The sequence below is a fragment of the Rhinolophus sinicus genome, chromosome 17, assembly GCF_057876585.1.
Source record: "Rhinolophus sinicus isolate RSI-liver-muscle chromosome 17, RSI-T2T, whole genome shotgun sequence".
In the NCBI taxonomy this organism is placed as follows: domain Eukaryota; kingdom Metazoa; phylum Chordata; class Mammalia; order Chiroptera; family Rhinolophidae; genus Rhinolophus; species Rhinolophus sinicus.
The window spans coordinates 7,345,899-7,372,105 of record NC_142517.1 but is presented as its reverse complement, the minus strand read 5'-3'; the positions used below and the strand labels follow the sequence as shown (position 1 = coordinate 7,372,105).

The 26,207-nt window shown below is 50.1% G+C and overlaps 1 protein-coding gene and 1 long non-coding RNA gene across 2 annotated transcripts in view; one reads left to right on the top strand and one right to left on the bottom strand.

Moving 5' to 3' along the window:
- Window positions 1-1,085: 1,085 nt before the first annotated feature.
- LOC109446663 (uncharacterized) lies at window positions 1,086-22,983 on the bottom strand. The gene is made up of 3 exons (XR_016019592.1): window positions 22,895-22,983; window positions 15,672-17,671; window positions 1,086-15,452 (listed from the first exon to the last, which is right to left on the bottom strand). It is a non-coding gene; the product is annotated as an uncharacterized LOC109446663 (long non-coding RNA).
- Window positions 22,984-23,089: 106 nt separating this feature from the next.
- SIM2 (SIM bHLH transcription factor 2) overlaps window positions 23,090-26,207 on the top strand; it is a 50,002-nt gene continuing 46,884 nt past the window's right edge. The window contains exon 1 of the mRNA XM_074325543.2: window positions 23,090-23,901. Coding sequence (XP_074181644.2) covers window positions 23,727-23,901 — 175 coding nt within the window. The 5' untranslated portion in view covers window positions 23,090-23,726. The remainder of the gene's footprint in view (window positions 23,902-26,207) is intronic.

Here is a 26,207-nt window from a genome sequence, read left to right as displayed (position 1 = left end):
CCCAGCAGACAGCTACCATCTCCCAATCTTCTGGAGTGTGGGAGCTGGGACTTCCGTGTCTCTCTCTCTCACACACACACACACACACACACACACACACACACACACACACACACACACGATGGAGCAGCACACTAACAAATTAGAATTCAAAAGAGGGGAAAGGTTACAATTTGACGTACTCTTGGAGGGATGAAAGGAATATTTACAATGCATTTTGTATGTGATAAGTTCCATTTAATTAATTAACCAAACCTTGCAGCCACACACCAAAGTTTTGAAAGGCAACCCTGTGCCACATTTGACAACTTCTCCCTGACCTCACCCAGACCTCATCCTCACTGACCACGTCCACAACCCTGTCGTTTGGCCAGTGCCACTAACTAGCTTTTGTTCTGTGGGCCTCAGGCTCCCCTGTAAACAAGGGAGCTGTGACTTAGGTAAGTGTGCACCTTGACACTTTGGTTACTCTCCAGGGAGAACAGGGCCCTCCAGGACCCCCTAACCCACTCATTGCCTATAAGCCCCTGAGGAGGAAGGTCTCTCCCACATAGGAAGCAGTCTAGGTTACCCTAGATATCGAGGCAAGCTTCCGGGCAAGCCTAGCCTCTGGGACACACACAGGTTTATCTCTGCACTCTCCTCAAATCACTAGAGTGACAGGAAAGACAGAAAACCCAAGGAATGTCCCCAAGGACAAAAAGGTCGGGAGAAGAAACATCAGGCAGGAAGAGAAATTAGTATTTTGAAAGGTGAAAGGACAACCGGTGTCTGACTTAGCAGGAGGGAGAAAGATGAACCCTACCTGCTGGAACGGGCCCAGGGAGGGAGGTCAGTAAGAAACAAAATTATCCTGCCACAGAGCCGCAGGAAGGCTGGGGAACTGGGGCCAGGAAGGTTGGGGAACTGTGGCGCAGGCATTTTGAAGGTGGGAACTCAGGAGGACTGGTTGAGATTGTCCAGGAGGGGTGGGACTCCCAGGTCCCCTCTTCCAGTGCACGTTTGTTCTCCACCTGGAATGGTGCACTTCTCGCCCTCGCTCTGAATGTCTGCTCCCTGCCCACCCCTTCAGAACAGACGTTTCTCTCTGACCAGTCAACACAGAGAGACTCCTAGCACTGGAGCCCGCTGAGGGCAGGACAAGCAGAAAACACACTCTGTGAGCAGGGAGACAAGCCTACCCCTTCTCATGGCATTACATTGTGGTGCAGTCTTGGAGGGTGGAGGTGTTTCTAAATTTGCAGTTTGTAAGTTATAGTTTGTCCCCTTTCAAAACCGGTGAGCTGGCTGCTTGCTCTTCTCACATCTATCTCCACGTGTTAAATTGCTCAACTGCCTGTTCTACCCTTGGCAGGGGTAAGGGAGTCTTGTGTAGGGGCCTGCAGCAGAGAGAGTGTGGAGGACGCAGCAGAGAACTACCCAGTCTCCTGGGCTGGATTGCGTCCCAGGGGAGAGGTGTGTGAAGACTGAGCACAGACAGGGTGCCTTCAAGGTCTCGTTCAAGGTATTAGCTGCCCTCACTGTATGGAGGGCTATACTGCCTCACCCCATCAGCCCTGGGGTTGGCCAGTGATGTGGGGGTGGAAGTGATGCGTGACGTTTCTGAGCTGAAGGTTTAAGAGCTATTTCCAGGGTGCACAAGGAGTACACCTTTATAGTTGTGGGCATCTACAATTTGAGGGGTTGTTTGTTACTACGGCATACCCATAGCAAAAGCTGACTGCTATAGCCCCAGTGACAATTGCAGCCAGGATCGTCAGGACAGGCATTGTCTGTCTCCTGCATGCAATGAGCATCCTTCTTGGTTCCTCAGAGACAGTGAACTGGGCCAAACCTGAAGATGGCACCCTTGGCCCAGACGCAGCCACCTTCACAGAGAGCACCAGTACTGGTCGCACGAAGAAGCACCTCCCTCTAGTGGATTGTGGGCCGCCGATGGCACAGGAGGCCAGAGTGAGAGGACACAAGTAGGACTTCTCCTTCGGGGAATTCCAGCCGTACCCCAGGACTCTGCAAGGCATGGGGTCCCGTGTAGGGAGGTGGGCACGATGCATCACCAGGTAGAAACTGGGCCTCGGTTCCAATTACTAAGCTTTGTTCTCTCTGGTCTAAGCCTCTCTTTACACTGTGCTTTTTGATGCTGGAACAGGGTTCTGCGGATTCCATTGCTTTGCCATGTGTCTCTGTCCTGCTCAGCCAACAGGAAGCCGCAAGGTTTGAGGAGGGTCTAGGGGACTTGCTCCTTCCGGTTTGCTCTTCCTGATGGCATTGCTTTCACCTCGGCAGCTGCAGTTGGTTCCTGATTCTTCCATGCTCTGGGGACCAGACTCATTGTACCCACTCAGAGGGACAGCACTGGCAGACAAGTACCCCTCCTCAGGGCTCTGAGCCCCTAAACCATGGGTCCCTCTTTCAAGCCTCTATTCTGATAAGCCTTCCCTGTCCTGTTTTCTGACTGGCCTTGCCTGGTACAGTGATGCTGACACCTCCTTGCGGGAGGCTGAGGACACCTGAGAAGCATGGATAACTTCTCTGGAAGGGGAGCCTTCTGTCCTAAGCCCCACGAGCCAGGGACTGAGCCAACAAGTAGTTGTTGGGCACCTGTTATGTGCCCCAATTGTACTGGGTGCTGTGCAAGATACAGGACATTTAAACTACAGTCCTGCCCACCAAAGAGTGCAGAAGGGCTTCCTAAGGCCACATGCAGATCCAGGGAAGAAACAGGTATGAAGGTCAGAACGGTCCACAAGTTCACTAAAGCTTCTCACAGGCTGATTGGGCTTAACCCAGCAACTCCAGACATCTTCAGGGAAGATAGAGGTCAAGGGTAATCTGTTCAATTTCCTGAGGGAGAGACAGAGCATATCCCTTTTCCAAGACAACAGAGTAAATTACAGATGGCCAGGGATTGTGTCCTATTCCCAGGAAATGGCCCGTTTTTTTTTCCCCCAAAGAGCTCCCAGAATGGCTAAAATTTAAAGGATTGACAATTACCAAGTGTTGTCAGAGATTAGAACAGCTGGAAAGCTCACATTGCTAGTGAGGGATGTACGTTGTTGCAACTGTGGTGGAAAAAGTGTGGCAGAGTCTATTCAAGCTAAGCCTGCACACGGGCTGTGCCCTGGCAGTCCCACTTCTGGACATGAGTACCCGTGTGCACCCAAATCCATGTACAAGAAGGTTTACAGCAGCCTAATTCACAATCACCTGCAGCAGAAAACAACCCAAATGTCCATTAATAGTTGAAAGAGTTTTTTTAATTGTCTGAGTCATACAACAGGATATAACATAGCAGAAAAAAAAAAAAAAGCAAACTATTTCTGCAGGCAATAACATTTCACAGACATGATGTTGAACAAAAGCCATACCCCCAAAGAGTACATACACACTGTGTGATTCCACTTATGTGAAGTTCAAAAACAGGCCAAGTTGATCTATGGTGATAGATGTGAGAATAGTTACTTTTCAGGATGTTATTGATAGTGGGGTGGGTGAGAGAGTGGGTGGGCCATTCCTTCCTGTCTGGCTTTGTGAACCAAACATGAGACCCCAGGAGGGGCGCCAGAGTTTGACTGTATGCACATGGGTTCCATATGCATGACCTAGATCCATCTTTCACCCAGGCTGAGTCCGGGGAGGCCAGCAGAAGTTCTCCACATTGAAGACTCAGGTTGTCACAGTACTTCAGAGATAGCACAGTGGCAAGGTGCAAGGGGTACCCACACAGCCACACAAAAAGCCCTGCATGGTGGAAGCTGTGGGCAAGGATGGGGTCCATGGCCTTCGTAGAGGCTGGCTCTGCCAGGGCTTGTGGATGACAGTTCTGTGCCAATGAGGGCAATAGTGAATATGTAATGAGCATTTTCTCCTCCTCAGTCTAGCATTAATGGCACTGGGTACCAAGTTGATGATGCCAAAATGTGGCTTTATCCTCAGGGGACGGAAGTAGTTTTACAGAGCTATGGAACCAGCAACATCTGAAAACTGCTTAAGGTCTCTTCTCTCTAGAAGACTTTTCTTCTGCTGGGGTCACAGAGAATAGCATCCCTGTTCTCTTTTTTTCTGTTAAAGAATCTGTTTCTCCTTCTTCTTTCCAAGTCTCTGCCTGTACTGTAAAACTAAAGCTAACCAAATGCAGAAATAGGGGAGAAATCTTGAACCCAAGGAAGAGCAAGTTTGGACATGCGCTTAAATAAGATGGAAGAGAATATATATGCAAACAAAAGGGCAAAAGGAAAACAGAAACGGCCAAGCAGTCAAGGGTGACAAGCAGAGGAGCAGAAGAAAGACTGAAATGAGTGGGAAAGTGATGACAGACAGCTAAGCAGAATCACGGTCACCGGAGTTGTAGCGGTGGGAACCCAGGTAGAGGGTGTGTAACCTGGGCCAAAGGAGGCTTCAGGTCCCCCCACTTATGGAAGCCCATAAAGCAAAAGGAAGTTGACGCTGACCACCAACCCTGAGCCTTGGTGATGCCTGACTCAGTTTACATGGCCCCCCCCCATCTGTCAGCCCTGCCAGTCTCGTGGCCTTAGTCTCAGTTAAAATGGCCCCAGCAGGACACGTGTCATCCCCACAAAGCTGCTATCAGCCTGCCGCAGGGGTGAGGCCCGAGCACGGCCTCCATTGTGCCCCTCTACGAGGCGGGAGCTGCAGCAGCTCTGGCACCCAGGTCTGGCCTGGCCTGAGCCACGAAGGTTCTAGCAACTGATAGGAGCTACGGGAGGATGGAGTAATCTTTGCCCAGGAGAGACAGAGGGAGGAACCAGTAGATACATAGTTGCCCCACCTTCTTTCCCCCAGGCCTCCTGCCCCAGCCACTTCCAAGCAGCAGTGGTTAAATACGGCCTCTCGTGAGATGCGTCCCACGGCCACGCAGCCATGCTCCCCTGAGAGACTGTGGCCAGCTGGGTAATACAACACCTTATATTTCCTTCCCTCCTTTATGGCCTCAATTCTTTTTCTCCTTAATTCTGGTTTCCTTGGAATTGCATCACCACCACCCCAAAAAGTATTAGCATACAAGCTTAGCTACAGGCTCTGTTTTCTAGGCTACCCCGACAGCCTTGCCCCTGCAAAAAGGCACCCCTCAGCAGAGCGCTGAGGGGATGTACACTGCAACAGAAACTGTAATCTCAGTTATTTCCTGCAATGGATGTTAGAGACACAGTCTCTGTATTCATTTCCTGGGGCTGTTGTGACAAATTACCCCAAACTGGGTGACTTAAAACAACAGAAATTTATTCTCTCACAGTTCTGGAGACCAGGAGTCTGGGATCATGGTGTCGGCTGGGCTGCATTCCCTCCCCAGGCTCCAGGGTAAAAAATCCGTCCTTGCCTCTCTGGCTTCTGGCAGCTACTGGCAATCCTGGGTGTCCCCTTGGCTTATGGCCACATCTCTCCATCTCTGCCTCCATCTTCGCATGGCCCTCTCCTCTGTGTGGCTGATTTCCTTCTGCCTCCCTGTTAAAAGGACTCTGATGGCATTTAGGGCCCAACCCAGGATGGTCTCTTCACCTCAAGAACCTTAATCATATCTGCGAAGTCCATTCTCCAAACAAGGTCACACTCACAGGTTCCAGAGATTAGGATCTGGACATATCTTAATGTTCCCATTTCCGGTGCTGTCTGTGGCATAAGAGGGATCCCACCTTCAATCTTTATGTCAACGTGTGTTCTTTCTTTCTTCGGAGAAACAAAAACAAACAATCCAGTATTTGCTGAGTGGAACAGCTCACAAATGGATGAGCTGAGATGGCTGTGTGCCCCCAGCTTACGGTGATGTGATTTGCCCACCCAGCCTCTCCCCTGCCTCTCCACCAGCTCATTTCAGCTCCTTGGCCCCCCAACCCAGCCATAGCTGGAGTGGAACTGTCAGTGCCCCATTTAAAACCCATCTGTGAGAGGCTCATAAATCACACCCTTGGAAAACTCACTCCTCATTACAACCCAGCAGAGAACAACTCTGTTCAGCAATTTAAATAAATGTGAGTGTGTAGTAGGTTGTTTGTTTTTTCAGCTGGGGTCATATGTAAGGGGATTTTGCATCATATTCTTTCAGCTATGTGTGTCAGTAAAGCCAGCAATAATTGTAGGCATTTCCCCAAATGGAACCGTCTCTATTGTCAGATTAAGCAAGTGGTTGATGAACCCTCAGCGGGAGTGGGGGACCCTGGGGGTGGTGGAGGGGCGCAGAAAGGCTCAGAATCCCAATACTCCTCCCCTGCTGACCCCGCAAAACAACTAGGTCAATGTCCCAAAGTCTACGATTAGAGTTTCCTTCCTTTGGGTTTGCCCCTGCTCAAAACACTAACAGTCTGGAAAGCACGGTTTTATTTGTACATGTATCCTCGCATTTTCTCAGAGCAAGTGTTATGGTGGGAGTGTGAGGTAAACCATCAGGTAGGACAGGAAGTCACCATTAAGGCTGAAAATGAGTCATCAAAAGCAAGGCTGAGTGTGGGCTGTGGCTGGAGGAGATCCTTTGTGACTCCAATTTTATAGGTGAACTAAGAAGTACCAAGGGCCTGCCCTGTGTCCGGGGATGTCTTCTCCCCCACGTAGATCATTTCATTCACTCTCACACCGGCCTGTGAGGTAGGCACTGGTGCTCCTCCATGAGCAGGGTGGGATCTAAGAGCCTGTACATATATGTCCATTTGTCCAGTCTACAGAGACACCAAACAAGTGACCAAAGTGTATGCATCCACAGAAAGTTAAATTTAAATCTTGCAAAAGAACTGTGTCCAGACCATGACAAACTAAGTGCTTTGAAGCTGGCTTGCTCCACAATGAGCTCCCAGACATGACATATTCCTGAAGGTGGAAAAGATTTCCAGAGACGCCACAAAATAGGCAGGCAGATACAGACAGACATAGTAAAGCTGAGTCTGAAAGGGGGTTGGGAGGGAAGGAGGAAGATGGGGTTTACTACGCTTTTTTGGTCAGAAGCTGAGCAGGAATCACCAAGGACTAGGGCAGTAGCAGGCTGAAAGGCAGGGAGACGGGACTGGAGTAAGTGGGAATCTGAGTGGCAGGAACAGGCTTGAACCTATGGTGACAGGGACAGGGTGAGGCTGCCCTGACATAGGGTTCCATAAGAGGACCCAAATCTGAGATTCTTACTCTAGAAAAAATCTTCAAAGAATTCTGAGATGATCTTGGTATGGAAGATGCAGAGCTTCCTTCTCTACTGGCAAAAGCAGATGTGACTCCTCTTAGGAGGAAAGGTTCCCCAAGTTAATTTGCAAGAATCCCACAAATTAAAATAAAGCACAACCTCACAAACAAAAATCAACATATATTTGGGAAGGCAAGTCACTATGTATGAAAGCTAACAAGCTAAAGGAACAAGAAACAACAACTTTAGATCCCCAAGAACTATTGATGCTTTTATGGTAGCAACAGCATGCAGAATAGTTAAGTATAAAATGTCTAGAGAAGAAAGGATTCACTTATAAAGATGAATAAACAACAGGAAACCATTGGGCATGAACTGGTAGAGTCAGGAGTAAAACCAAATGGAACTTCTGAAAATTAATAATATGACTGTCAAATAAAAAATCCAATAGGTAAGTTAAACAGTAGATTACACTGTTAAAGGGAGAATTAATGAACTGGAAGACATATCTGGAGAACTTATCCAGAATGCCTCAGAGAGGGAGAGATGAAAATATGAATAAGTATAAAAGATATGGAGAAAAGAATGAGGAGGTCTACCACAGGGGTGGGCAAACTATGGCCTGTGTGCCAAATCCACCTGTTTTTGTAAATAAAGTTTTATTGGTATACCACCACAGTCATTTGTTCATGTATTACTTATGGCTTCCTTCGCACTACAATAGAGTTGAGTAGCTGTGACAGAGACTGTATGGCTTCCAAAGCCTAAAATATTTACTCTCTGGTCTTTATAGAAAAAAGGAAAGGGGCCTACTGTCTCCAACTTATTTTCAAATGATTCAGAGAGCGAGAAAATGAATAAAAGATAAACAATTGGTGAATCAAGGTAAGGGGTATGTGAGCACTTCTCATACTATTCTTGCAACACTTCTTTAAATTTGAAATTATATAAAGATTGAATGTTACAAAGATTCATTCATTTCATTAAGAGTTCACTTCCACAAAAGTTTGCATTTTATGGTTAAAAAATGTGGTTTTACTAGAGGAATAAATGAACTAAAAAGCAAAGTAACACAGAGGCTCAATAGTATCTACCAGAAGTAGATTACAGGGTTAATAAACCTCCCTAAGCCTCACTTTCCTTATCTGTAAAATAGACTAATACTTTTTAAAATTTGTAAATAGTTCAGTATGTATTTCTAAAAGAACTATTTGAAAAGTAACTATGTAAGTACAATATCATTATCATAATTTAAAAAATTCACACTGATGCTTTGATAGCATCAAATATCCAGTCTTCACATTTCCCTGATTTTTTCAGACACTTTTAACATGTGATTTGCATGAATTAAAATGCAAACAAAGTCCCTGTTCGCATGAGGTTGATGTGTCCCTTAGTGTCTTTTCAGCCACAGGTCCCCTCCCCCATTCTTCCCTTTTTTCCTTGCCTTTTATCTGTGGAAGAAACTAGGTTGTCTTTCCTATAGTTTCCCATATTCTAGATTTGCTGGTAACATTCCCTGATATCTTTTACCATGCTTTTCTGTCCCTGTATTTCCTGAAAACTGGTAGTTAGAATGTCTAGTTAGGGACTGAATCAAACACAGATGTTTCTTGGCAAGACAACTTTACAAAGGATATATACACCCTATGAGGAGGCATGTACAATCTCTGAATTATCCTGAAGGTATCTCTCGCTCCCTAGTTCCCTCTCTTTCTCTCCTTGCCCCAAGGTTAGCAGCCATTGATGATCAGACGATCAGTGATAAAATCCATAATTTAATCCGAGGTTGACATTTTGTATGTCCTAATTCTATCCTCCCTTCGTTGATATTAGACTATTTCTATGGAGATAACATTTCCCTCATTAACTTTTTGTTTACCCTTAGATATATTTCTAACGTTGTATCTACAACATTTCATAATGTGATTTACTATTGTTCTTCTCTTTCACAACTGAATCCACAGTTGGGCAGTTTAATTTCCTGGGGTGTCTGGTTGAGCCTACAGACCCAAACTGTCACAACATCTAATGATGCCTTTTCAATTCTATTGTGTTGCATTCATGAGGTCTACAATTTTTCTTCACTTTCCACTAATTTTTCTAAATTAATTAGGGAAGGATGCAATAAAAGATTCAAAGAATTATGCAAACTTTGAACAAGTACTGAACAAGCAAAGAACGCAACAATGTGGGCAAGCAGGAAGCACCACAAGACAACAGGTCCAAATGGTCCTTCATCAGCTTAATGTGCACCTGAGGCCAGGTGTGATGGGTCACGTACAGCGTATGAGTAGACACTGCACAAAGTCAAATGCATGAGAATCAGGGCGTCTGTGATCTGGTCATGTTAGGAGCACAGACCCTCTGAGGTGCAGAGATCTGCTCCTGAGTCATGATTCTGTGCTCTGCTGGAGTCTTGTCCTCAGTGACCCTAGGGCCCCTGCAAATATCAGCTGAGATATTATTTCTCCTTAAGCACAGGTGTTTCCCCCTCAGCATGGAACTTCCTCATTTCCTACCAGGATACAAGGAGGAAAAACTGGTAGACACGGACACCTCTGCGATATGCACTTCCTTAATCCAAGTAATTGATATTCAACCTATCTGTCTTTCAACTCAGACTATCTAGGGACATGCAAGTATTTTGTTTATTTTATGGTTATTACTACATGGTTTTATAGTCTTTTACCATTTGACATTGAGAGTCAAACTCATGTATAATGCAGAACTCTGGGAAAATTTGATTTATGGGATAGAGTGCTAATACATTTAAGGAAGAGCTCACAATTCTCAGACTGGACTCAAAACAATGGAAATTCTCTCCAAGTAAATGTGTAAGTAGTGAATCTCTATAAACCGAATAACTCACCAAGTATGCTACAGGAAGGGAAACCTCCCTGAGAGAGTAGTCTTGGCTCTGGCTCATGCTCCTCCTGACCCATTAAACTGTACAAGGGCACAGGTCATTAAAAGCTAAAATTAACACTTCATAGGTCTTGCCAGAGAGTTCTTATATCTCCAATGGGAACCTTCCATATTCTTGTGGCAGACCAACATCCATTGGTGGTGCCATGGGAATTAAATAAGAATTGAGTTTTCTGCCTTGTTTTTTCCAGCAAATGCCATGTGGGCAGCCTGTAAGTGCCATGTGATAACTCCACTGTGGTCACAATGACTCAGCAAATATTTACTGGGCGTCCACTATGTGCCTGGTACAATGCTGGGTGCTGGGGGTAAAGAGGTACATGGGACACAGCACATGCCCTGGAGCCAGGAGATCTGGTCCCCTTGACCAGCCCAAGTATTCACTGGCCATGTGGTTTGGGGCCAGGTCTCAAAAATCATGTAGATTCTAGGCATTGGAAGAGTTCCTAGTGAAAGCAACACTCTACACCAAGTTAGTAAGAGCTGGATTAAATCCCAGTTCTGTCCCTTACCAGCTGTGTGGTATGAACCTGTGGTCATTTATAAATGGCCAGAAAGGACGAAGCAGCAGCTGAAATGGGAGAGTGATAGGGACATATGAGGGAAAGCACAGGGTTCTAATTTCTTCCTCTTTTAAAATCAGTTTGTAACTTTCACATAGTTAAATATAATAACACACACTTCTAAAGTGTACAGCTTGATGAGTTTTCCACATGAATCCCATGTAACTGCCACCTAGATCAAAATGTAGAATATTTCCAGCACCCCAGTACATGAAATTTTTAAAGTGAAATTACCAAAAGTCAAATCTCAGGACTTAATGTCAAGGTTACCACAACCAGATCTACCTGGCTGCAGAGTCACTTGCCAAGTAAAGGACATAAGTTACAGTCTCTCTTCCCATCCTTCTGGTGACCAAAGGTACCACTTACAGACTGGTCGCTGGGGTACATGGAGCCTGTAAATCTGGCTTGGAACAGAGTTTTGATGTTCACTAAGCTAACTGGCCAATCCAAGGATGAAATCTACAATCTTGTCCTCTTTGTAACACCAAACTCAAAGTACTAGTTGAGTACTACCCAGGCCAATATTTCCTTGTTGTAAAATGTATTGAACATTTATCATAAAATATTGCATGACAAAAACGAAGTTGGAGGGATATAGCAGCATTATGCATAGTAGCCAAAAGTGGGAAACAACTCAACTGTTCATCAGTGGATGAATGGATAAACAAAATGTGGTCTATCCACACAATGGGATATTATTCAGCCATTGAAAGGAATGAAGTACTGATATACACCACAACATGGATGAACTGTGAAAATGTGATGCTAAGTGAAATAAACTAGACACATAAGACCACATACCATATGATTCGATTCATATGAAATTCCAGAATAGGGAAATCCACAGAAATGGAAAGTAGATTAGTGGTCACTTAGGGCTGGGGGTAGAGATGAAGGATACAGAGTTAATAGCCAATGGGGTTTCTTTTTGAGGGGATGAAAATGTTCTAAAACTGACTGAAATGATCACTGCCCATATCTGTTGACCAGTATACTTTAAATGACTAGTATACTTTAAATGGGTGGATTATATCGTATGTAATTATATCTTAATAAAGCTGTTATTTAAAAAGAAAAAAAATGAAGGCAGTGAAATGTAAATTGAACAATTGTTCATAGATACTCACTATCAACACTTTGAAGAATATCCTTCTGGTACTTTTCTATATACAGTTTTGTTGTTTTACTTGATTGTGATCACACAATATACAGAGTTTTATAGTACTGGCATGATTTCCAATGTACAGGAGTCAGGCTTTAGTTGCCAATAACAGAAGTTGCTTGAGCTATTTTAAGCAGAGAGATTTAATGGAAGACTTTGGTGCTTGCAAAATTGTTGAAAGAACTGGAGAAGAGGCTCTTGGCTGGATCTCCAGGGATAAACAACACTGCAGAACTGACCAGCCAGGGCAGCTGCTAGCATAGCCAGTCAGGAAGGTGGGGGTCAGGAAGCTGCCACTGGAACTGCTGAACCCCTGGTGAGCAGTGATCCAGGGACTGGAAAACTACCACTGGAACTGTTGGCTTCAGACCAATGTCACTGGGACCTCTGTTAACATTGCCCTCCCTAACATACCCACATGCATACACATTATGCCGACTAGCAGAAATCACAAAGCTCACAGAAGTGTGACTTCCACTTTACTCCTCAAATAAATGCATTTAATTGGCTACACTGAAGTCATTTCAGGAACCCTAGCTGCAAGGGAGTCTGGAAAATATGATTGCCACCTTTCCAGGATCTGTACTCTAGGAAGGTATTTGTCCATGTTGTTCTAAAATTTACAATCTTTTTAAATACCTGTATAATTTTTCATTGAATATATATAATATATATTATACGTGTAATATTTTATTTATATATGTATAGTATATATATAATATACATATATATGAGGTCCAACAAATTTATGAAGTTGTTGCAATGACGTTGCTAACTTTTTTTGATATCAGAGGAATTATTCATTATGAATTTGTACCAACTGGACAAACAGTTAACCAAGTTTACTACTTGAAAGTGCTGAAAAGGCTGCATGAAAAAGTTAGACGACCTGAACTTTTTGCCAACCATTCATGGCTCTTGCATCATGACAAAGCACCAGCTCACATGGCATTATCTGTGAAGGAGTTTTTAGCCAGTAAACAAATAACTGTATTGGAATACCCTCCCTACTCACCTGATCTGGCCCCCAATGACTTCTTTCTTTACCCGAAGATAAAGGAAATATTGAAAGGAAGACATTTTGATGACATTCAGGACATCAAAGGGTAATATGACAACAGCTTTGATGGCCATTCCAGAAAAAGAGTTCCAAAATTGCTTTGAAGGATATTGTAGGTGCTGGTGTCAGTGCATAGCTTCCCAAGGGGAGAACTTTGAAGGTGACCATAGTGATATTCAGCAATGAGGTATGTAGCATTTTTTCTAGGATGAGTTCGTGAACTTAATTGTCCGACCTCATATATATCAACACTTAGTTCATCAACTCCCACACATTTAGGATAGTTTGATATTAAAAATATTAATATTCCAAAGCTTACTATTATCAATACTGCTGTGGTGATAATGCCAATAATAACAGCTGCAATTTATTGAATGTTTCCTTCTCCCAGGCAGTGTGTTGTTAGGCCCTTTATCGTCATTATATTTGTCTTTCATTTTTAACACTCATAAGCTCCTTAAGAGGTAGCTATTATCCCATTGTACAGACAACAAAAGTGAAGGTTAAAGAGAAGTCAAACCTAGACTTGACACCAAAGCTTGCAGCCTTAACTATTATACAAATACTCATGGAGGGGAAAGGCTTTTTTCACATTAGAAATAATTTCAATAGGACAAATAATCAGAAATAGAATTAGTGGTTCCAAAGCTGTGCACATTTCTAAGGCCCTTGAAACACATTAGCAGGCCAGACCCCCCAAGTCATTATGGTATCAGGACTGGCAATGCTTCAATGGCAGGAACTCACTTTTATCATGCGAATGCCTCGCAGGTTGCCTGGCACACTGTGGCCACCCCATGAATGTTTCTTGAATGAGTAACAGTGTTTGTACAAGTAGGAGTTTATGAGAGCTCTGCAATTCGAAGAAATGCATTCCTTTTGATGGGTAAGATACAAGCTGCTTAGGTTAGCCCAGCTCTAGACTGCACGTGATTGAGTGCCTGGAACAGGCAGCCCTCAACCTGTTTGTTTTAACCACCTTCACATGTCAGGTGACTCACCACATAGGCCCCTGAATCAGTTGACTGTGAAGAGGTCTAAAATGACCTAATAAGTCACGCCACAGCTCATCTGAGTGACCACGCACTGGCTGGATATCGGGAGGATTTTATATAAGTGCAACTGCTTCCATTTGGATTATTTAATAAGTTAACTGCCCTATTAAATGATAATTTTCCATATAAATATTAGCAACTGACATATATTGTCATAGTCCGCCAACGCCTAAGGAAAGTTAGACTGTAAATCCAATGCCTTCAGAAGTTACATTAACCAGTACAGGCCCCTAAAAAGCCTTGATAAGCCCTGCCCTACTTCTCTACCAGGAAGAGGAAGCAGCAGTGGTACCCACATAACTACCAGCTGAAGGACTTTGTATTGCTAAGACCTTGGGACCTCAATGTACTGCTTTTCCCTGCAGAGCAAAGTTTGGTGGCAGGATGGTGTTCATCTTGGGAATTTCACCAAGATGACAAAAGACCTGTTGAACATCAGTTGGCCTATAACCAGGTGGGCCTATGTTCTGACGGGTTCTTCTGTCTTTCGGACTCTATCATGTGGGGTTTCCACAATTTTTATGTCCCCCAAAAAACATCTTAAGATTTTTAAAGATACTCCTATTAGTGCTACCTGACCTACCTGTTGGACAATACTATCCAAGGGTCTTTAAAGGGATGGTTTTGCATTATCAATATAGAAAATACCTGGAGAAAAATCAGATATCCTTCAGCTAACGTCCACCAGACTGCTGTCACATCTATGAGGCTATAGCAGGTTCTGCTGACGAGGTCAGAGGAAGGCTGGGAGGCAGTATTACCCAAGCAGACCTTAATAATTTTAGTTATTCCACATGGCCTAAAAACATGCTGGAACATAACATGCCATAATTTTTCTGGTGATTTCTATGAATCACTTTTTAATTATGAAGAATGTTTTTAGAGACACTCCTGAGAAATGTTACCCAAGGTTCTCTTGACAACCATCCCATAAACCATCTAAAGTGTAGCAGCTTCCATGGCCAACACAGAAAATCAACTTTAAAGCATGGATTCCTAAAAGATCCATCAGTCATCTTTGCTGAGAACGAATCTCACGATTTACACATGCAAAGGGTCACTGAGACATTTAGATCAACAAACATAACTAGAAAAATACATTTACTGTCAAATAATATTCAAAGGACTTTGTAAAATATAAATTTTCTAACTTCACTTGGAGCCTTTTTTTTCTTTCTTTCCTTCTAGCTAGGAATTTTCTCTGTGTGTCTAAATAATTGCTTTCCACCCTCAACGGAAGGTTTTCAGCCTCTACAGGATCTGCTATGTCTTTGGCTGGAAGGATCCTTCCCTTTTGGCTCAATCCAGGCCACTCGGATATTAAAATGTTTGTGCAAGATACTGGGCGTGAATTTCCATTTCTGGAACTTACTTTCAGAATATTCAACTGCTGGATCTCAAACAATCAAGTAGGGTCCAAGTACAGTACTCTTAAAGAACAGATGGGCGGGGTTGGCCCTGGAATTCCAGCAGTTTTTGCAGGTGCAGCTCTCCTGGCTTCCACTTTCCTTCATTTGTCAGAGTTGACAGCTTCTCCAGAAATCATGGTGTAGGCATCAGGCTAAATAGAAATAGAAATAAGTCAATTAGCTTTCAAGGGCGCACCCTGTATGTTGCTTAAACAGGCAGGTATTTTCTGGTGAATTACTTTAAGTGGAGTTCAATAAACACTAAAATTATTTGTGCATACGAAAAAACAGCGCTGATATTTTTCCTTCTTGGCCCCCAGTTATCCAGGAAGTAAAGCAAATTCACATACGAGCTTTCCAGTACTCACTACCTTGTTTAAAGTGCTCACAAAGTGTTTGAGGCTGTCGCTTTCAGGACTCCGACACAAGTGGAACGTGGCCCGTTGCCTCGCCGGGAGCAGCTATTAATCTATCCGTCACCGAACCGTGTTCACCTCCGCGGTTTTCTTTACCCCGACGCCTGCCTGTATTAACTCAAAAGTTAGATTTCCAAGTATCCACCCCTGCTGTTCCCCTATGCCCAGCTCAGGGCCTGGCACTCTCCAAAGTGAAACGCAAGATTAAAAGTAGGTTTCTCACAGCACCATAATAAAGCAGTTTAATTGGCTTCGACCTTAGGGTCGCACGAGTCCACCCAGCCACGACCACACTCGCACCCTGGCCACCCCTCCCGTACGTACAGAGGAAAGCGACGCGAAAACTCCCCTGAATGTGAAAATCTGCACGTCCAGCGAGCAAGGCGCCCGCCTTGTTCAAAAGCTTCGAGAGGAGAAGCGCAGAGAATTCCGTAGTCAGGTGAAGTAATAGCCCTGTCTACATCGCAGGACGAAAAGAGCGTGCGTGCAATCACCGAGGTTATTTTGTTTCCGTCCTCTACAAAACGAAGACAGTGCTGGAGTTGAGGCCAAAATGATTTCTAAGTCGCACAGTTTGAATTGACCCTGTAGCTTATCAGCCAACCAATGCTTTTGCCAGGGGAAATATTCTTGCGTGGAGACAAGGGGCTAATTTTAAAAGTCTTTCGTTGTATACGAAAATGTTCTCTACCTCTCGCGTCCTCCGCCGGGGTATTTGCTCTGGCATCTGGAAGGAATTCTGTCTCTGAGCAGTTAAAAGGGGGCGACGGACGCCAGAGGGGAGTTGGACCTTCTTTCCCAATCGGGGACCACGCCGGGGGTCCCTCTTCACCGCCACCTCGGATAGCTAAACTGCCAGCAGGAAAATTCCACCCCGGCCCTGGGCTGTCTACATGCGCGCGAGCTGGCGTCGGCTCAAGGGGCTTTGGAGAATCTCAAGTGAAAGTACCAGCCTCTAATTCCCACCACACATCCCCCCACCCACTTGCACCACGTCCCGCTCTCTCCCGCCAGCCCCATGCGGTCCCCAGTACTTTAAACACACAAACCGGTCACTTTGGTCCCTACCTCCCAATTGGAAAAAATCGGGGGCGGGAGAGCGGAGCGGAGGACGAGCGACGGGTTTGGGGGAGGATGGGAGGTGGACACAAGGTCCGGGGACAGCCCCACGCACGCAAGTGAGCGAGCGGCACGCACAGCTCCGGCCCTGCGCCGCAGCATGAGCCCCAGCACCCCGCACGCCCTGCGCACAGGGCGCAGTGAGGTTCCCCAGTATACACTGCGCCTCCGCGGGGAGCACTGAGCGCGCGTGCCCTGGAGCCTCCCATTCCCTGTGCACTGCGCCCCTCACCCCGTGTGTACTGGCAACCCCCTTCCCTACGCTCTGGGCCGCCGGAGTTCTCGGAGCCCTCCACCCTTCCTGCTTACTGAGACCCTCCTGCGGCCTTGCGCATTGCGCCCCCTTCCGCCACTAGCCCAAGACCAGCTTCTAACCCCGCGGGCGATCCCGAGACAGCGCGCTATCAAAAGGCGGGAACCACACCGCAAAGTATACCCGAAACAATCCCCTTCGGAGCCCGCAGTCAGCCCCGGGAGTAGGTCAGGAATTCCTTCTGTGGAATTAAGATCTCTGGCGACGGGGAAGCCTGACGCTGGGCCCCTTCCGGCAGTCTTGTCCCCGAGTGTGGCCCGCAGCTCCCACAGCCGGGTTTCCGCCCAGGGCGGGAAGGACTGGCTAGGGTGGCCCCCCACCTCCTCGGTGCCTAGCCAGATGGGGTGTCGGTCCCACAGGCATGGGGCCCGGCCGCCGCTCAGATCCGAAGTCCGGCTTTGGCGAGCGCGGAACTTCTGTCACGGGACGGCCCTCTGCGGTGGGTGTCGCCTCCTTCTCCTCACCCAAGGGCGAGTGTGTTCCCGGAGACACAAGTCTCGGGAAACCCGTCTTCCAGGCCGGCCTTTAAAAGAAAACAAATATATATATACACATATGTCTGTATATACACATATGTGTGTGTATATATACATATGTGTATATATTCATATATATGTTCATATATATGAATCCGCGCGAAGCGGGAAGATGCTCACGCCCCGCGCTGGGGCGGTGGCGCGCGCTCAGGCCGGGCTGGAGGGGCAAGTCCAGCCACTCGCTTGCCGGCTGGCCTTTCCGTAACTTTCTCTACTAAACTTCCAGTGAATTAGCATGCCTCCTCCTACAGATTTGTTTAGATTCGGGAGAAGGTGCCCCAACGTTCGCTTTGCTTTGCAAAATAGCCCCCGTATACGAATTAAATGAAACGAGTTTGCGTCTTGAAAGTACTATACTAGTCCCATATTATAGTCAGCCTTATATTAAGGGTTGCCTATTACTATTATTACCTACTAGGAAAAAAAACTTAAGTCCACCATGTTTGTGCTTTCTTTGATATGCAGAAATATTTGTCTCTTGTAGATAGGTTTTGTGTGTTTTTTAAGGAAATTTTTTAGTTGATGTTTTTGAAAGGCGGTTTGTTCGCCGTCCTTAATGAACTAGTTGGTTTTCAGATGACAAGGCGGTGTGTAAACGATAAAACCACTGAGGAATTTCAGCGCACATCAGACTACCAGACTCCTCCGGCTCAAGGGTTTCCAGACGCAATCCCTGGCTCACTGGAGGCGAAAAGCCGGGCTTTGCCGGGGAGCGGGTGGGCGGCCTCTCCCTGAGCCGGGATTTTGAGGCCATGTTTCCGTAAGCGGGGCCGAGAATCCTCCGGGAGAGGGCAGCGGGAATTCCATGCCGCCGGGTCGTTGGAAGGGTGGGAGGAGGTCGACGCAGGACGCTCGCTCCACTCTGTCCCGGTTGCGGGTCCCTGGCTGGTCCCTGAGCTCTAATCCTGAGCGCGGGGTGCTGCCAGCACTCCCCCGGGATCCCTGCCCTCCCCGGAGGACACTGGATGTCTTTATGCCTTTGGGAGCGGCGCGCCGAAGTCCCGGCACCTTCTCAGAGATGGGGGAGAAAGCGAGGCCAGGCTTGGGAGGCAGGGCGGGAAAATGCAGAGGAAAGGGCTACCCTCTCACCCCCAGGTAAAATTAGAACTTTCCCGCCGCGGTTTACCCAAACCAAGAGCAGCTTCGGTGGCTCCCTGGCCCTCGCTCAGGGACCTTCCTAATCACCATAATTAATTACCAGTGGCACTAACTGTTTTTGCGTCGCCTTGAGGGAGGAGAGAAGTAGGCAGCGGCTATTCCATTCCTTGGACAGGAGGCACTGCCGCGACCAGCCCCCGCGAGCCCCCAATCCCAGAACCCGAAGTGTGCTGGACAAACAAGTCCGAGGGGAAGGACATTGCTCTTTTCGGAATCCCAGAGAGCAGAATCAGCCTGGAGCAGGGGTGCCTCCTTCCCGTGCCCGCGCCACCCCCGAGCTGAACCAGGGCACCCCTCGCCCAGGGCCGAACGCTCAGATGCAGAAGAGTCCCAGGAAGTACTGCACGACGGTCGGTCTGCCCTAGTTACTGCCATGTAATCAGATCAGACAGACGCCCTCTGATCAACCTAAAAGCAAGAACTTTCTCCAATGTAGTGACTTCCACGGAAATGATTTATTAGAAACAAAACAAAAAGGTAAGTTCTCTCCCTCTGCGACTTGGGAAGGAGTGAGCAGAGCCAGTCACTGTCGGGACCTCTCAAGGAATGAATCATTATGAAATCTGCTCCGGGTACCTATAATTACTTTTAACAATGAGTAGTAATATAGTACTTCTCTCATCCTTTCTGGGAATAGCCTGACCCCCAGAAAAATTGGTGATATCTCCATAGGGCTTACAGAAAGGAAGAAGTGGGAAATCGAGGCACTCTTTGGGACAGGTCAGACTGAAAAAGGGTCCCAGCCATGAAATAGTCATAGACGTGGTACTACTGGGCGCAAGCCAGATTTCTGGAGAAACCATATCGTGCTAATTGCCTGTGTAGATCAGGGCTTGTAAATCGAATGAGTTCATATCTCAGCCGTCCTGGATTTTCTGTTGCTTCCGCTTGCTCCAGCGGTTGAAGTGCTCCTTAATCACCACTTCAGAGAGGTTCGAAACTCCCTTCCCCAAATTTTGTGCTAGGGATGGAAGGAGTCCCCCCCACCCCAGCCCCCATCTCTTTAGTGACAAAGTCTCTTATCCCCGTCTGCCACAACAGCAGCAGCCTCTACAGGAGCCCAACCCCGGTGGAATATCTGCGCGTTTCCCCCTGGATCTCACGCGAAGACCGGTTTCCGCGGGGGATGGGCCTCAGGTAGGCGCTGCCCGCGGCCTGGGGAAAAACAGTTGCGGAGCATCTGAAGCGGAAAATCCAAGCAGATGTGGGGCGGTCTGGGCCCGCCCCTTTCCTCTCCGGGCCTCAATTTCTTCCAGATCAGTTTCCTAATGGAAAATTTCTAAGAGGTGGTGGGTAGGCGGAGGCGTGCTCAAGCGCCTCTGGGCGCTCCCAAGAGCGCAAAGCAGGACTTGCTGGGGATGATGGCGCCCTGCAAATAGGCCGCACGCTCGAAGCTCGCCGCCTCACTGTGTCAGACCCCTCTTCCCAACTGCCCACTTCCTGCCCTCAATTTTCCATCATTCCATATTCTACGGGTTCTTTCCAGGCCAGTAGGGGAACCGCCGGTCCTGGGTGTTGTCCCGGAGTGGGAACTCGTTCGTTGCGTATAAGCCTCTCCCCTGGGTCTGGAAAGGCCAGTCTCGATACTCTGGGTGAGGCGCTCGGCTTTAGGTCCAAAGCATAGACCAGGAGGGAGGTACTCCCCGCACCAAAAGCCCAAGAGCGAGGGACACGCAGCAGGTGCCCCAATCCGAGGCCACCGCAGTTCCGCCTGATAACTCCAAACAGCACGTGTTTAGTGCATTTCCCAGTTTACACAAAGCTTCTAGCCTGTAGATGTCTGTGCTAAGTGTCCTGCTCGGAGATAAAAAGAGAGCCCTGGTATGGCCCTAACCAAGCGCTGGGCGGAGGGGGCGGAGGGAGGGGCCGGGGAGGGTTCTCACTTCACTATTCCACACAGACATTACTATCCTTCCCACCTGGGAAACTTTGGCTGCGCCCAAGGACTTTGGGTACTTTTGGTGGTGCAGTCGGACAGACCAGGTCACCTCCGTGTGTGTGTGTGCACGCGCGCGCGTGCTGAATGAATGTGTTGGGGGCGGGATACAATGCCCGCTTGGGCGTTTGCTGGGGCAGGCTTTGGGCCTGAAAGTACCCTACACCACACATCTGCGAGTCTCCAAACACGCCTCTGCTACCTTTGAAACCATACGAGTCGAGCCTGCCTTGCCGGGGCAAAAACAGCGGCTGTCACTGTGAAAAGCCGGTAGCCAGATCCCAAGTACGCTTTCCACAAAATCTTGAACTTCGGTTTGAGAAAAGTTTCTGTATCTGTTTCTTGTCGAGTTTCTCCCACTTCCACTTAGCCATGTTTCTGCGATCTGGGTAATCCCTTTCAAGCCCGGGAGGAATTCTCCCGAGTCCATAATTGAGGATCGGAAATCTGGGGGTGAGGGAGCGTTAAATCCTCCCCAAGCTAGGGAGGTGCAAGAGCTCACTCAGGGGCGGCCTGCGCAGTGGCGGCGGGGCCCAGCCCGCAGTCCCTTCTCTCTCGGAGGCCCTTCTCCCGGAAGCCCCCAGCCGACAACTGTCCACGCAGCCCCGCGCGGGATTCGGAGCAGGAGGGCGGGCCGCGGGCGCTGCGTCTGGGCGCCGCGTAACCGCGCCGCTAGCGCACTGCTGGAAACGGAAAAGCGCTCGTGGATCCGAAACCCCAAGGGAAAATACCGGTTCCTCCGTGCGCCCGGTGTTTGGTGGGGAGTCCCCGACTTCGAAGCTCGAGCGGCTTTGTGCTTTCAGAGCTCCAGCCCTGAGAGCCAAGGTCAGGGCTTTAGGTTCGGCAGGGTGCGGGACCAGGTGAGGGCCCAACCGGGGTGTGTGTACTGTCCCTCCCACCGAGGGAGCGACGACGCCTCCAACAGCCGTCAAACTTCTGACCTTAAGAGGGATCCTTGCAAAATATCCGGAGAGCCCGCTACGAAAAAGTTGATCGTAGGCCCGGCCCTCCAGGCTCGAGGGAAGGAGAAGGGTCCCGGGTCACCATCCAGCTGCGAGCGCGCGGAGCCCCAGGCTCCTCCCTGGCCGGAAAGTGAGGTAGCCCCGAGAACTGAGACCTTAGCGCGGGACCCGGTGGCCGCGGCTTCTCGCCTCCGGGCTCCAGGTCAGGCGCCCACAGGCCCACAGCCCTCCAGCCTTCGGTACAAGGCGGAGGGACCCCCAGGACCCGGCGCCCTGCGTCCACTGTTGTTGCCCTCTGACCTCGAGCGCCAGCGAAGCTGTGGTCCATCCCGCGCACGCGTCTGCACGGCTTCTGAAGGGTTCAGACTCCTAGAAGGGGTGGGGGCTGTGCGACTGCGGCAGCCGGATGCAAGGAGGACCCCACCCCCGGGTTGCAGGCGCGGGGTGGGTCGGGGGTGCTACAGGAGGGCTCTTGCCCTAAGGGAGAGCCCGGGACACCCCATGGCCTCCAACTGCGCCTCCCTATTCCAACTGTCTCCTGTCCTATCACCTTGGCCCCCATCAGTGCTCCCCAGGATCCTCGCGTGGCGATCCCTGTATCTGAAGCGCCCTCCCCAGCCCGTATTCCCCCAAGTTCCGGCTCCGCTGGGTCGGGCTGTGGAAGCCCAGGCTGGGGGCCATGTTTCCGCCGCCGCCCTGGTGGAGGCCTGGCCTCTAGGCTCGGCTCTCCGGCCCCCTCTCGTTACGGCCCGCGCGTCCCCGCGGCCTCCAGCCCCTCTGGGTAAGACGCTCATCTCCTTTCGCTCCCAGGTTTCCAGGAGAGAAGGGTCACTTCCGAGTCTTCCCGCACCCTTTCCTGAGACGGGGGACGGGGGGTTCGAGGATTCTTCTCTTCTGGCCTCCCTGCATTTGGCTCTCGGACCTGCGTGTGATGGGTGAGGGCGCGGGATCTGCGCGGGCTCGGAGGACTCGGTCATTCCCCGAAGGGCACTTGGACAGCGGGACGCGCCACCTCCCCGGCCCTGGAGCCACAGAGGAGGACGTCTCGGGATCCCTCTCTTCCTCCTTCTCTCCTCCCCGCCGCCCTTTCGAGCGCCCAGGTCACGAGACCTGCTCGCAAGAGCCGGTCCCCGCCGCGCGCCGTGTGCACTCACCGCGACTTCCTCGAGCCCGGGCTCGCGCCGGTCTCTCCTGGGAGAGTCCCTGGAGGCAGAGACGCGGAGGCGCGCCTGTAACTCCCCGGCCGCTGCGCGGTCGGGAGGCTAGGTTCGCCGCCCCCGCCCCCGCCGCGGTCCCTCCCCCCGCCCCCTCCCTGGGCCCCAGCGGCCCACTGCTCCGCCCGAAGGCGGGTCCGCCATAAACAAACGCGGCTCCGTCGCACGTGGACGGCGGAGCTGCTGTACCTCCCGACAGATCTCGGGCTCCGGGAGCCGCGTCTCCAGGCGCAGGGAAACCAGGCAGGGCAGGAGAGCGCGCCCGGCCCGGCCCCTGCCGCGTCCGCCCCGGCTCCGCTCCTCTCCTCTCCCGCTCCATGGCTCCGCGGCCGCCGCCGCCCACGCCGCCCTCCAGTTCGGAGGGGCCTCGGGGCAGCGGGTACGAACACTCGGTCAAGGACTAAACTGCACAGCCGACTCCTCGCCGGCCCCTCTCCATCCCCTACCGAGAGCAGAGGCGCGGGAGAAGCAGGAAGGAAGGAAGAGCGGGAAGAAACGAGTGGGAAGTCGGGGCTCTGGTCGCCGCGGGACAGTCCAGCCGGGAGGAGGCTGCGCCCGGGGCGGCGTCGCTGGGTGGCACCGAGCTCCGGGGCTGCGGCTGCGGAGAGGCGTTCCGGTGCTTCAGGCCGGCCCCGCGCACCTGCCCGCGGCCCGCGGCCCAGACCCTCCTGGCCCTCGGTACCCCTTTCCCCCAAAGCCACCGCTGCAGCCGGAGCGGGGCTCCGCGGGCCTGGAGCACGTCCGGGTCTAATATGCCCGGAGCCGAGGCGCGATGAAGGAGAAGTCCAAGAATGCAGCCAAGACCAGGAGGGAGAAGGAAAATGGCGAGTTTTATGAGTTGGCCAAGCTGCTCCCGCTGCCATCGGCCATCACCTCGCAGCTGGACAAGGCGTCCATCATTCGACTCACCACGAGCTACCTGAAAATGCGCGCCGTTTTTCCCGAAGGTGAGGTAGCAGTGGGCGGCTGGGAGCGCTGGGCAGCGCGAAGGCCTTGGCTCCAGACTGGAGCTGGAGCTGGCCCCGAGGGGCCACCTCAGCCTCCCGGGCAGTGCCAGGTTGTCCTGGGGAGCCCGCACTCGGGGGGGCTTTAGCTCCTGCTCGAGAGAGGGGCCAGGGCCTTGGAGCCCTGGAGACCAGACCATCTCCTGGCCCAAGGCTGGGCTGGGACGAACCAAGAATTATTCAACGAGAGTGCTAGTCCATTCTGGCTGACCTTCTTTTCTTTTTTCATTCTTTAACTCTCTCTTTTACTTTTTCTTCCTTCATTTCTATCTATTTTTCTGTGGAGGGGAAGCATGTGCACCCCTGTGTGGGGTGAAGAACGCTTGTTGCTCCCAGCTGGGAGAGAGTGGAGTGCACCAGAGCCTGGATTCTGCAGGCCCCAGCCTGGAGCAGAGCACTTGTGGGGGGCCTGGCCTCCGACTGGGGCATCTCAGACCGCCTTTTCTCAGCTTGCCTCCCTTGGGGCTGGGACTTGGGCGGTCAGGATAGGAGAGAGGGTGAGTTGGTGAGCCCAGACTGGGCAGGAGAGGGAGAAATAATTAGTTCAAAAATGGCAGGCAGGCCTAACTACAGTCTTTTTTTCTGGATTGGAATTATAAACCCGGAGGGGCAGGTGCTATGGTGGGCAAGGGTCTCCGGGACCCACGGGGCCAGCAGACTTGCAGTGGTAAGAAGTGGTGGGGTGCTTGGACTGGCATTCCCTGCCAGCACTCGGCCTGTGGGTGACCGTGGCAGCCAGGCTGGGCGCCTCTGAGCAGCAGGGCTGGGGGAGGCCTGGTCACCACAGTATTTGCTTTTGGTGTCCCGGTGATTTTGAACCAATCTCCTTGCAGCGTATCTGTCCCCTACCAGGGTCACTGTGGCCTGGTGCCAGAGATTGTGACACTTGGCCTGATGGGTGCCCCAAGACCTCCTGGCCAAGGATCCATGAGGGCTGCTGCGTTGGCCTCTGGAGCTCCAGAAGCTGGCTCAGGAGTAGCGAGACAGCATCAGCTGCAGGGTACCGGAGGGTCTCTGCCGTGAAGCTACAGGTGTCCCTCTCCCGGGAGGAGGGGAGACTCCATTAAGGCAATTCCCCAGCCAGGTGATCAACCCAAAGTCCGTAAGCTCAACATTTTGCAGGTGGCAGTGCTAAGCCTGTTATTTGTAATCGTCTCTGGGGCTGGAGCTGCACTTTACACCACGTCCCCAGTGGAGCAGGGGGCGGGGGGGCTATCTGCCAGCGCAACCTCCAGCTCTGCAGCGTGGCTGGGCTGGCTGGTGAGCCGAGGGTGCCAGAAGTTGTGGCCCGGGCTCTCCTGTGCCTCTCAGCTGGGCTGTACAACCTTTGGGCGCTTTCCTTCTGGTAGCAGGAGCCCGTGACCTGCCGGCTAGAGCCCAGCACACATTCTTTCCCTTTCCATCCCTCATCGCCTAAGGTGCCCCCTCCTCCAACCCCTTTCGCTGGAAGCTGTCCTCCAGTGGTCACTATTTATCTGCCCAAGGGTGACACCTCCACTGGAGAAGCAGAGATGATTCCTTTGCAGCTGAAGGTTCAGTGAAAATTAAAAGAGAATTAGGTTTGATACTGGCCAAATCTTTCCCATCCGGGAAGGAGTGGTGGTAAGTGGTTTGTTCCCATGAGCTGTTTCTTTGTCCAACTGGTACAAAGCAGGTGTGGACCGGATAGGACACCCACCTCAGCCCGCCCCAATTGGAAATAAAAATGAACGAACGAAAAAATGATCCGAAGATTACATGATTTGCAGCCAGTGATTTCAAATAAGCCAGAAATTAGAAAGGGAGGTCTGGAGAAAGAGGGCTAATTGTAAGCCATATGTTGTTTGGGGGATTTCCAGGAAAGCCTGCTGAAAATTGGGAACTGGTGGGTGTACTGCTTCTGCAGATATTTAAACTGGGTCTGTGCGTTCTAGCTCTGGAAAGCGAGTCTCCAGGCGTGTGGGCCCAGAATTGCTTGGCTCAGAGCCTGTTGCAGGAGGGCTGGCTGGGGGTACAGGCCCTGAGCACCAGGCCCCTGTACTTTGAGTGGCCTGGTTGAGGGGCCGCCTATGTGTCTGCGGGAGTGACCATTGAGGTTGGAACTCTGGGAAGGTCTGAGAGGAAGCTGTTTGGCCCTGGAGTTTTGGAAATGGCCCTGAACCTGTGGGAAGTCGGTCGATAGGGGACCGGGAGGAGGTGGTGGTCCCGGGCTGGCTGTCCCCAGACGCTGGAGCAGGGAGTGGGAGCTGTGGCCTGGAGGGGTGGACAGA